The sequence below is a fragment of the Mobula hypostoma genome, chromosome 23 (assembly GCF_963921235.1).
Source record: "Mobula hypostoma chromosome 23, sMobHyp1.1, whole genome shotgun sequence".
Lineage (NCBI taxonomy): Eukaryota > Metazoa > Chordata > Chondrichthyes > Myliobatiformes > Myliobatidae > Mobula > Mobula hypostoma.
This window is the reverse complement of record NC_086119.1, coordinates 30,355,678-30,368,330: the sequence shown is the minus strand read 5'-3', so window position 1 is coordinate 30,368,330 and position 12,653 is coordinate 30,355,678. Positions and strand designations below refer to the sequence as shown.

The 12,653-nt window shown below is 40.4% G+C and overlaps 2 protein-coding genes across 3 annotated transcripts in view; one reads left to right on the top strand and one right to left on the bottom strand.

Moving 5' to 3' along the window:
* The window catches only part of LOC134336815 (double C2-like domain-containing protein beta), a 300,546-nt gene that overhangs the window by 18,849 nt on the left and 269,044 nt on the right, over positions 1 to 12,653 (bottom strand). The window contains exon 7 of the mRNA XM_063031310.1: positions 741 to 822. Within this exon, the coding sequence (XP_062887380.1) occupies positions 741 to 822 (82 nt within the window). The remainder of the gene's footprint in view (positions 1 to 740; positions 823 to 12,653) is intronic.
* Positions 1 to 12,653, top strand: part of LOC134336819 (uncharacterized) — a 61,631-nt gene that overhangs the window by 46,223 nt on the left and 2,755 nt on the right. The window lies entirely within an intron of this gene.

Here is a 12,653-nt window from a genome sequence, read left to right as displayed (position 1 = left end):
TGGCCAAATTAACTGGAAGATTGAAAGGGGTCAGGTAATAGTTGAATTCATTGGTACTGAACCCAATTGCAGTTTCCCACTTCTGCAGCCCATTAATGGGTATAATAAAGATGAAATCTGGCAGTATCATTGAGCCACTCTACTGGAAACTTACATTGCCAGCACAAGTTGTAAAACTTGCAAAGCTTGTGGGGAGAAAAAGCCATTCCAAATATTAGAAGATAATGTTTAAATAATTGAGCCATGCAATATGGCTTCTTGACTGATCCAGTTTTGGACATTTTCTACTCGGGTATTATTAGTCACATAAAACCTACATCCGCTCTCTACTTTGTCCAAGTGTATGCATATATGGTCTTGTGTGGTCAACCATGACACATCGCAATGAAGACAATTGCACCAGATTCCTATATATGCATTCTATTGAAGGGTTAGTGGATAGGAACAAAATTAATTTTCTCCCTTTCCCAATCTTTTTGTACACATACCAACCCAAGAGAATAGACAGTCGATTTACCGTTTCCCCTCTACTCAGATGCCGGGAATTGCCTTAACCCTTGGATCCTATATTTTCCATCATCCTACTCAGTCCTACTGTACAGCAATGGGAAGCTATGCTACATCAAACAGCAACTTCTGTCACAATGTATGGTGATGCAGCTTTGTTATGATACAGTCGTTAGAAGATGTGCACTATATGCTATCATTAGCTGTGCATTTAAAATAAGATCTATTAATACCTCATTGAATTCTGGATTAAGGGTTTTCTTTTTGACAGCTGTCTTATGCTTTGACTTCTTGTCGGCGTCTGGCTTCAAATATCTGAAAGAAACACATTTTGAAATATTAAGTGGCAGGTGAAATCTTGACAATTTCTATGGTATTTTTTTTCAAACAAGAACAAGGGAATTCATTCATTGCTGGACAACATTCATCCTTCAACCGTTACTGCCAGAAGTAGACTGATTGGCTGTTAAGTTTTCTAATTCACATTCTATGTTTCTTTCTTCTTGGTTGACATTTAATTTTTCCCATTTTCCTGGTTTGAAAGGCAAAATTTTCACGCCGCAAGACTAATACCAAGACTGACATGCTGAAAAACAGGATCTCTCACTGCCACATTTTTACATGCTGTCTCATTTAATTTTAAGGGGAAATTATTTGCAAAGGGAATCTATGGACTAACTGGAAACTCTGCAAAGTCCATGATTTTCCATCCAGGTCTACCATCCTCATGATGTACTGATGAATAGACACCATGCTCAGTAATATCGATTGACACCTTACACTTGCCAGGATAGCATTTCTGGGATTTTGGAAGACATATATTTAGCTCACAGATGGTGAAAGCTTTCACACTTGTAACGCTTACTTTGCTGCCTCTAAAAGGAACCTTCAGAATGGTTCAGAGACCATGAATTCCTTTGCTATGTATATCCCTCACAGAGATCCTTCATAGTATATTCATCTGCTCTGGTGGTATTCCATCCTCCCCTAACTACTGCCCCAACCCTCCTAATTCTCACAATCCTCTTCTCACCTCTTCTTCAGACATTGTTGCACTGTTTGACAACAGTCTCCCACCACCTGCCCCTCCAACCAATAAAATGAGGACTTGAACTTCTGAACAACTTCACAGCCTGAACCTTCACATGGCTATTTCATTGACCTCCCTCAGGTACCTCACTGTCCCCTCATGACCATCCAGCTGGAAAATGTATACTTTTTAACTAAAGGTCATCTCAGTGGACCTGTTTCTGACAGATGCAAGGTTCATTGTCCACCATGCTTTCTCTCCTGTCCTTCCTCTTGCTTATCACCATTATTTTTCTCTCATTCCCATCTGCTAGTGAATCAGCAAATGAGAGTAGGCCAGAAACTGCTGGAAAAAGGTTATCAAAACATATTAAAAAAGCAGGGCTTGGAATCAGCAGAGGCAACATTTAGCTAAGGTTACTTCTACATCATGGAGTAAAGATGAAAATATATCACACACTTATGGCTCATGCTGAAAGTAGCAATTTGCTGTAGCAGGGGAAGAAGCAATTCAGTTTGGACTGGTTTCTAATGAAAGAGAACTTACTAAAAATGCTCATTTCAAAGTTGAAAATTCACCAAAAGAAAGGCAAAGTTCAGTTCACCATTGGTCCAAATTCCACAAAAATAAACAAGAAAAACATGCTTTTCATAAGTATTGGCAAAATAATAAAAAACATTACATCCTTAGTCCAGGTATGGGTCAAACAGCCAATTTCCAAAGATGTATTGGGAGCGAATGTTCTTGCAGGATTTGTGACACCAATAAGCCCTAGTAAAAGTGACACCATTGGGACTTAAGGGGCAGCCTTCCACTGGCTATTGGCTAGAGTTTTACCTTGCACAAAAGATGTGGGTGGTTGGAGGTAAATCAGAGCACTAGAACACCATTACATAGTCCTTGAGGGGTCTATCTCGGGTCCAGCTCATCTGCATCATATACGCTTCCATTATATTAGCAGTTGGGATAATTGTGCATGTCTGTACATTGCTCAGTTCTATTTGGAACTCATCAGGGAATGAAGCAGGATGCAGGATGAAGCATTAAGCAGTTAAATAATAAAATACATCCATCAAGACCGCATTCAGACATTAAGAGGCAAGTAACATTCATGTCACACAAACGACAGGCAATGACCATTTCCAATAAGAGAATCCTACTTCCTACCTTTTACATTGTCACATTATCAACATCGAGCCTCCCACAATCAACATCACGGGGGTCAGTCACCACTAATGAAAAACTTAAACAGAGCAGTTACGCAGAAACCATGCATCTTAGAAAAGCTCAGAAGCCGAATGTAGTGTGACTCACCTTTGCATTTCCAACTTGTGTGGTAGGTTACAATGAAATACTGCCTGCACAAGGCACCACCAATCAAGAAACTTGGTTGCACCAAATCCACTATCCTTAACTTCCACCAACATAAACCTACAATGGCTGTAGCGCATGCCACTTCCAAAAGGCAGCATAGTTAGTCACCTAGGGTAGTCTGATAGCAACTCTCAAACTGAAGACGTCAACCACCACGTGGGACAAGTGCGAGTCTAGATCGCCTTCTGAATTACATAATATCCTGGAAGCACATCAACACTTCTGCACCATTGCAGAGTTGCTAGATAATGAATCATGGAACTTCCTGCTAACAATACCACCATCTCAGAGCAAATAGTGTCACCCTGCAATGGGCTGGGTTGATCAGACCCAAACCAAACAATTCAAGTATCTAGGAGATATGGTAATAAGCACACAAGCACAACAAAGTAACTTGCCTAATTTACTATCATAAAATAGAAAGCACAAATAAACCAAATTAAATACTACGAAGTAGGTTACAAAGATTTCAGGGCTTAGAATTTGTACTCTCCACTTGATTGTTGCTGTCCTCAGGGGACTTGATTATTGCTGTTGTCAGGGGAACTTCCGAATCGTGAAATCACCCTGGGTCTGTCCAAGACACCAATCACGATCCCTCGGTCTCAGTGAAGTCCCAAGAACCCAGTGAAAGGCACCCCAATAAATAGAGAGTTCCACAAGCATAGAGATACACACAGAAACAGATTAATTCTTTGATCTTTTGTTCTCACACCATTAAGTCAACATGGTTTCTTTCATTCAAACAACCCATACATTCGTCGAAAGACATCCTCATGCCACTGGTGCCTTGAGGCCAAGGAAGACTCCAGCTGCCATCAGCAAACGTTAGACATTAACAATGCTACAGTGTTTGACTTGTATAGACACTTCAACACCTGAGTGTAAAAAAAACGAATTGTGCAAACAATAACATTCAGAACAAAAGTGAGTCCACAGACACGAAGCCCAAAGCAGCTGCAGCAGGCTCTGTTCCTCATACAGTGGGGCAAATCACTGTGAAGCTCGCAAACACAAAGCCTGGATCAGCCGGAGCAGGACACAACCTCGGCCTCAATGCCCCAGAGAGCAGTGCAAATGTCGCAGAGCAGCAAACAGAACTGGCCTGACCCTTGCCTCCAGTCCCAACACCCTGCCTTTTCAGTCTAACTGGCCTGGCAGTTAAATTGTCCAAACACTGGGTTATCCCCTGCACTAGGAACCAGGCCCCGCCATGATGATACGCTCTGGGTCTGGACCCCACCGCCACATTCTGGCCAGTACCCAACCAGTCCAAGTCGGCCTGCTGCCTGGATTGATCCAACCTTGTCTCGGTTCAGGTGGATGGGCACTGAAACTTCCTTGCTTCATCTCCGTCTCCGACATCATCTTGAACATGCCTTGACCTTGCTCTGACTTTGCATCGTACCCGCTGTCTCGACCCTCGAGTCAGCCTTCCCTTCATGTGCCTCCTCATTGTATGCAGTGACAGTTTACCACAGAAATAGTGTATTAAGTATTTAGTTGTATTTCTTGCTTTATGAACCACCAGTTAGGCTGTCACCCATCTTCAGTAGCACCATCAAAAAAGTATCACTTGGAGCTGCTCTGACTTCCATGCAATATTTTTCAAAATTTAATAAACAACACACCCTCATCCTGTTAAATAATAAAATAACATGTGCAACCATCTTTTCAAAATGCAGTTGATGAGAATAGCACGTTAATGGAGGCAACAACAAAAATCTGTAGTTCACAAAAATCCTTCAGTGTTAATGCACAAACTCTATAATCCAGCATTAACGTGCACAGTTATTGGAGAGAACGCCTGAATAGAGAGGGATGAGCTCATTTAATAAATCCATTTCCAAACAAAGAGAAGGCTTTGAAAACAACATTCCTCACTTGAAAAAACACAAGGATAAAGTGGGGACATGAGCTGCAATATCAGCAAAGGTCACAGAGTGATTATGAGGGAACATATTTGTTAATAATTAATGCAGAAAACACTATCAGTAGAGTGTAAAGTTGGCAAGGGTATGGCAACTATTATATGATTTACATTTTGCGCAGGATTTTGGGATTGGGATCATGAAGCAGCAGAAGTTTCAATGAGTGAAATCAATCCGTCTCAATTTCCTACTACTCTTAAACTATGAAGTCAAAACTTTCACGTTCCGGTGCCTGTGAGTGGAGTTCAAGCTGAATTTAACATTCAGAATCACGGCATGTGTCGTGAAATTTGTTAACTTAGCAGCAGCAGCAGTTCAATGCAATACATAACATAGAAAAAAACAAAATAAGTAAATCAATTACAGTATACATATATCAAATAGATTAAAAATCGCGCAAAAACAGAAATAATACATATTAAAAAAGTGAAGTAGCGTCCAAGGGTTCAACGTCCATATAGGAGTCGGATGGAGCATTAGAGTGTGTATTCCGATGAATCCCACTGGCCTGACGGTATGCCACAGAAGTGGCAGCAGTCTGCCACACCTTAAATGGAAGCCATGACTGAATTGCTTACGAGAAACTTAGTACATTATTTATTATTTAGATTGGTGAAGGCAGAACAGCTGGCATCTACCATAACTATTGATGTTACAATTGGCATCATACGTCTATGCACTCTGATTACACATATACATTCTTGCATGGACAGTTCAATATAAATGTGTACCTGCATCAGCAAAACATGTTACTCTCCCAACCACTGAACTTGAGAACCAAATGGAGATCCAATCACATTCAATAACCTATTGAAAATACTGTGGTCACCACATTTATACAGCACCTTTTAAAAAAAAGGAAGGATTCCAAGGCACTTTCACCACACCAGTATCAAACAAAAGTTGAAGCTTTAAGGAAATATTAAAGGGATGATAACTAAAAGCATGGTCAAAGAAAGAGATTTTAAGAACCATCTTAAAAAGGAGGGAAGACAGTGAGAGAGGGAAGAGGCTTGGGAAAATTCTGGCACCTTGATAACCAGGCAAGGTGATTAGATTCGGGAATTATCAAGAGTTCAGAATTGGAAGTGTGAGATATGTCAATAGTTGTAGAGTTAGAGGAGACTTTAGAAATACTGTAAATGGGGAAGTCACTAAATACAGGGAGTGGAGAGTGGACAGGTGCTGTCAGTTAAGCACACAGATTTTTGAGCTTGGACATGCTAAGATTTATGGGGAATAAAGTGTAGGTTGATAGATTGTTGTTCATTTTTGTGCTTTGTGGTGCATCAGGTGGCATTTTTGCCATTTCCATGGCATTTGACTGTTTTTTATGAGTCCGAGTTGCTAGCTTGACACTCAACCCAGTACGGATGGAAAGTGTGCATGGAGCCAGCTGGATTCGAACTCATTATCATTCCCCTTGAAGTCAGGTCTATTCAACCACTGGCTAGCTGGTCAATTAGGTGCATAGGCCTTATTGAGTCAGGAAGCAAAAAAAAAAAGGTTTCAGCAATAAATACGATAAGGAAGGAGCAGAATCTGATAAATTTTGAGAAATGAAAATGACCATAAGACCATAGAATATGGGAGCAGAATTAGGCTATTTGGCCCATCGAGTCTGCTCTATCATTTCATCACAGCTGATCCTTTCCCCTCTCAGCCCTAATCTCCTGCCTTCTCCCCGTATCCCTTCACGCACTGACAAATCAAGAATCAATCAACCTCTGCCTTAAATATACATAAAGACTTGGCCTCCTCAGCCACTCATGGCAAAGAATTTCACCGATTCACCAACCTCTGGCTAAAGAAATGCCTCATCTCCATTCTAAATGGATGTCCCCCTGTTCTGAGACTGTCCCCTCTGGTCTTAAACTCCTCCACCATAGCAACTATCCTCTCCAAATCTACTCTGTTGAGGTCTTTCAACATTCAATAGGTTTCAATGAGATTCCCCCTTCAGTCTTTTGATTTCCAGTGAATACACGCCAGAGCCATCAAACGCTCCTCATACGATAAGCTTTTCAATCCCGGAACCATTTTGTGAATCTCCTTTGAACCCTCTCCAATACCAGCACAAAACTGCTCACTATACTCTAAATGAGGCCTCACCAGTGCCTTATTAAAGCCTTAATATTACATCCTTGCTTTTATATTCTAATCCTCTCAAAATGAATGCTAACATCACATTTGCTTTCCTCACTAACTCAACCTGCAAATTAACCTTTAGGGAATCCTGCAGGAGGACTTCCAGGACTCTTTGCACCTCAGATATTTAAATTTTCTCTCCATTTAGAAAATAATCTATGCTTTTATTTCTTCTACCAAAGGGCATGACCATACCATACACTATCATAACGTTACTCTTTTTACATGCCTTTTTTTATCTCCCATTGTAATTTATATCCCAAATCCTGGTTACTGTTTGGAGGCTCTATACAACTCCCATCAGGGTCTTTTTACTCTTGCAGTTTCTTCATTCTACCCACAAGAGTTGTATATCTTCCCATCCTATCTCACATCTTTCTAAGGATTTGATTTCTCTTTTTTTAAACCAACAGACCCATCCTACCCCCTCTGTCAACCTGCCTGTCCTATTGATAGAATGTATATCCTTGGATGTTAAGCTCCCAACTAGGATCGTCTTTAAGCCACGACTCAGTGATGCCCAGAGTGTCGTACCTGCCATTCTCTAACTGCAGTACAAAATCATCTGCCTTGTTCCATATATTGTGTGCATTCAAATATAGCACCTTCAGTCCTGGATTCATCACCCTTTTCGATTTTGCCCCCATGTCAACTTATTCCACTGTCTGCAATTTTTCCCTATCATCTGCTTGCCCTTCCTGACAGTCTCACTACACTTTGCATCTACTTATATACCAATTGTCCCATCTTCAGCCCTATCACTCTGCTTCCCGTCCCCCTGCTAAATTATTTTAAACTCTCCCCAACAGCTCTAGCAAACCTGCCCGGAAGGATATTGGTCCCCCGAGTTCAGATGCAAGTCAACCTCTTTGTACACATCCCAATGATCCAGAAATCTTAAACATTGTCCCCTACAGCAATTCCTCAGCCACATATTCATCTGCCATATCATCCTATTCTTATCCTCACAGGCAGAAATCCAGAGATTACTACACTTGAAGTCCTGCTTTTCAGCTTTCTATCCAATTCCCAGTGTTCGCTCTTCAGGACCTCATCCCTTTTCCTACCTATGTCATCAGTCCCTATATGTGCTACAACTTCCAGCTATTCAGTTTCATTTGGAGATTCATTTGTAATGAGTCCTCTTCATGCGGCTACATGGTTGCCTCTTTTTGTTTGCCAATAACATATCTACTTTCCCTGTAGCTGCAAGTCTATTCTTGATTCTATTGCTTTTATGTAGTACCACTTCAATGTACTGATGTGATGAAATGATCCTTGTGAATGGCATGCAAAGTGGTTTTTCACTGTGCTTTGTACATGTGGTGATAATAAACCAATTTATGGGTTCCCTCTGTTTGTTGTCCATATGCTGCTATTCTCACCATGGTCAGAAATTATAATACCATAATCTCTTGTAGCCTGATAACAAATCTACCTCATCCTTGACTGACTCAGAAATACTAACTGTTTATCTTATGTCTTGTAATGGATGTGCAGAAACCTCCTGCAACCATACAAAAAAAAATGATCTTTGATTTCTGTCACTGGCTCTCATTCCCCAGTAACTGTCTGAAATGATGGGAAACTTGGTGTCATATTTGATCATGAGGTGAACTTGGACAGACTTTGTCACTAGATCAGTGGAATGAGTTGCTGTGTAACAGGGGTCAAAATCAAAAAGGGTATCGTACAGGAATGAAGGTGCCATATTTGAAAGCAGGCGGTATATGAAATAAGGCAGATGATTTTCTAGAGCAGTTAGAGATGGGCAGATATGACGTTGTGGGCATCACTGAGTCATAGCTAAGAGAAGATAATCATTGGAAGCTTAACTTACAAGGGTACACATTGTATTGAAAGGACAGGCAGGTAGTCAGAGGGAGGGGTGGTTCTGCTGGTAAAAGAAATAAAATTCTTAGAAAGAGGTAACATAGGATCGGAAGGTGTAGATTGTTGTGGGTTGAGCTAAGGAACTGCAAAGATGAAAAGACCCTGATGGGAATTATTTACAGACCTTCAAACAGTAGCAAACACGTGGTCCACAAATTACCGCAGATAGAAACCGCATGTCAAAAGGGCAATGTTATGATAGTCATAGGGGATTTCAATACTCTTTTTCCTTTATATATCTGAAAATACTTTTGTTATCCTCTTTTATATTATTGGTTAGTTTACCTTCATATTTTCCCTCCTTATTGCTTTTTCAGTTGCCTTTTGTTGGTTTTATTAAAAGCTTTCCAATCCTCTAACTTCCCAATAATTTTTGCTGTATTATATGCCCTCTGCTTTAATGCTGTTTTTGACTTCCCTTGTCAGCTACGGTTGCCTCATCCTCTTTAGAATTAGGGTAGATTAGGGAAAATCAGGTTGGTGCTGCATCCCGAGAGAGAATTTGTAAAATACCAATGAGATGTTTTTTTTAAAAAAAAGAGTAGCTCGTGGTTGAGCCCACTAGGGAAAAGGCAATTCTGGATTGGGTGTTGAACCAGATTTTATTAGGGACCTTAAGGTAACGGAACCCCAAGGAGATGGTGATCATAATATGATAGAATTCATTCTGCATTTGAGAGGGAAAAGCTAAAATCAGATGTATCAGTCTTACAGTGGAGTAAGGGGATTACAGAGGCATGAGAGAGGAGCTGGCTAAAGTTTATTGGAAGCGAGACAGTTCCAAGAATGATGGCAAGACAGCAATGGCTGGAGTTTTTGGGGGCAATTCACAAGACACAGTATAGATACATCTTAAAGATGAAGCAGTATTCTAATAGGATATTCTAAAGAGGATGAGGCAACCGTAGCTGACAAGGGAAGTCAAAAACAGCATTAAAGCAAAGAAGAGGGCATATAATACAGCAAAAATTATTGGGAAGTTAGAGGATTGGAAAGCTTTTAATAAAACCAACAAAAGGCAACTGAAAAAGCAATAAGGAGGGAAAATATGAAGGTAAACTAACCAATAATATAAAAGAGGATAACAAAAGTATTTTCAGATATATAAAGGAAAAAAAGAGAGGAGAGAGTGGATATCGGATCACTTGAAAGCTATGATAAAGAGGTTGGAATTGGCGGGGGGGGGGAGACAAAGGAATGGCAGATGAACTTAATAAGTATTGTGTCTGTCTTCATCGTGGAAGACTCCAGCAGTATGCCAGAAATGTGAGAGTGCCAGGGTGCAGAAATGAGTGTAGTTGGAATCACTAATAATAACGGCTTGAGAAGCTGAAAGCTCTGAAGGTAGGTAGGCCACCTGGATCAGATGGATTTTAAAATTTGGATCAGGGTTTTGAAATAGGGCAGCTGAAGAGATTGTGGAGGCATCAACAGTGATTGTTCAAGAATCGCTAGATTCTGGCAGTGTTCCGGAGGACTGCAAAATTGCAAATGTCACTCTACTCATTAAAATGGTAGGAGGCAAAAGAAAAGAATTTATAGGCCAGTTAGCCTGACTTCAGTGGTTGGTAAGATGTTGGAATCCATTATTAAGGATGAGGTTTCAGGGTACTTGGAGGTACAAGATAAAATAAGCCAAAGTCAGCTTGATGTCCTGAAGGGAAATCTTGCCTGATAAAGCGGTTGGAATTCTTTGAGGAAATTACAGGCAGGATAGACAAAGGAGAGTTAGTGGATGTTGTTTACTGGGATTTTCAGAAGACCTTTGACAAGGCATCGTACATGAGGGTGCTTAACAAGATTGGAGCCCATAGTATGGCAGGAAAGATACTACCATCGATAAAAAAAATTGGGTGACTATCAGGAGGCAAAGAGTGGAACTAAAGGGAGCCTTTTCTGGTTGGCTGTCAGTGACTAGTTATGTTCTGTACAGGTCAGTATTGGGACTTCTTTTCATGTTGTATGTCAATGATTTGGTTGATGGGATTGATGGCTTTGTGGCCAAATTTGGAGATGATACAAAGATAGGTGGAGGGGCAAGTAGAGTTGAGGAAGCAGAAAGTCTGCAGAAGGACTTGGAAAGAATAGGAGAATGAGCAAAGAAGTGGTAGTATAGTGTAGGGAAGTGTATGGTCATGCACTTTGGTCAAAAGAATAAAAGCATAGAATATTTTCTAAATGAGAACACAATTCAGAAATCCAAAGGAACTTCGGAGTCTTTGTGCAGGATTCCCTAAACTTGCGGGTTAAATTGGTCGTAAGGAAGGCAAGTGTAATGTTAGCATTCATTTTGAAAGGACTAGAATATAAAAGCAAGGACGAGGATGTAATGCTGAGGCTTCTTTATAAGGCACTGGTCAGACTGCACTTGCAGTATTGTGATCAGTTGTGGGCTACTTATCTTAGGAAAGATAAGCATTGGAGAGGATCCAGAGCAAGTTCATAATAATGGTTCTGGGATTGAAAGGGTTAACATGTGAGGAGCGTTTGATGGCTCTGGACCTGAATTCACTGCAGTTTCAAAGAATGGTGGGGGGAGACCTAACAAATGTTGAAATTCCTGGATAGAGTAGATATGGAGAGGATATTTTCTATAGTGGGAGAGTCTAGACCCAGAGGGCACAGACTTAGAATAGAGGGATAGCCAATTAGAACAGAAATGAGGTGAAATTTCTTTGAGTCTGTGGAATTCATTGCCACATACAGCTGTGGAGGCTAAGTCATTGGGTATATTTGAAACAGAGATTGGTAGGCTCTTGATTAGTAAGGGCATCAAAGGTTACAGGGAGAAAGCAGGATGAAGCTGAGAGGGATAATAGATCAGCCATGATGGACTGGTGGAGTAGACTCGATGGGCCAAAAGGCTAAATTCTGCTCCCATGTCCATAAGACAATAAGGATAGATAACAGTGGATCCAGCTGAAGGAGAGTAAATACAAGATAACAATGTGGTCAACTGCACCAAAAACTGCTACCCAAAAAAGAACATACACTAGCAAAGATACAAAGTGTAAGGATAAGCAAGATTAGGGTCAGTCAATGACACCTGCATTAAATTGATTTTTTTACCCTCAGCTTTCACTTGTTTGTTTTTAAATATAATTTTTGGACCAGTAAAACACCTCCCAGCATCAAACTTGTACCAGTCATTTGCAAACATTTTCTCACAAAATTCTACCCATTCTGAGTTTAAAAAAATATAGTAGATGTTCAATCATATAACATCAATAGTTCTAAGCCTTTTGTTATTTTTGATTTAGAATTGTCCCTAGGGCCATCTGTTTGAAGTTTTATATTTTATCCAATAAATGGAAACCTTGGGTAATCTCTTCAGCTCAGAGTTTGCTCTGCTAACAGAATACAGAGCCCACATGTTGCTATAGAAACCAATGCCTGCCTCTCCACAGTGATAATGTGCTTCTTCTCCCTCCTTTGGAACTAGAATCTCTCAGGCAAAATAACGTCAATATTTCTTTCAAAGTAATTAAGGTAGCTGAAGTATCTTTATCTGATATGCTACAATGAAATGCTGATTTTGTTAAACATAACCTAGCCTCGACTTTGCTGAACATAATGCAGAAGGCAGAAAGAAAATTTTATGATAGCACAATATGTGGGCAGGATTTGCAGATCCAACTACTCTGAACTGAGAAATCAGCTGAAAGGTTAGCTGAGGAAAAATAACCTCAAGCTTTGATCCTGAAGAAGAGTGAGTGGCTGGAAAGTTCTGGAATAAATTCTTTCCCAAATCTACTTGGGGATGCATCTTA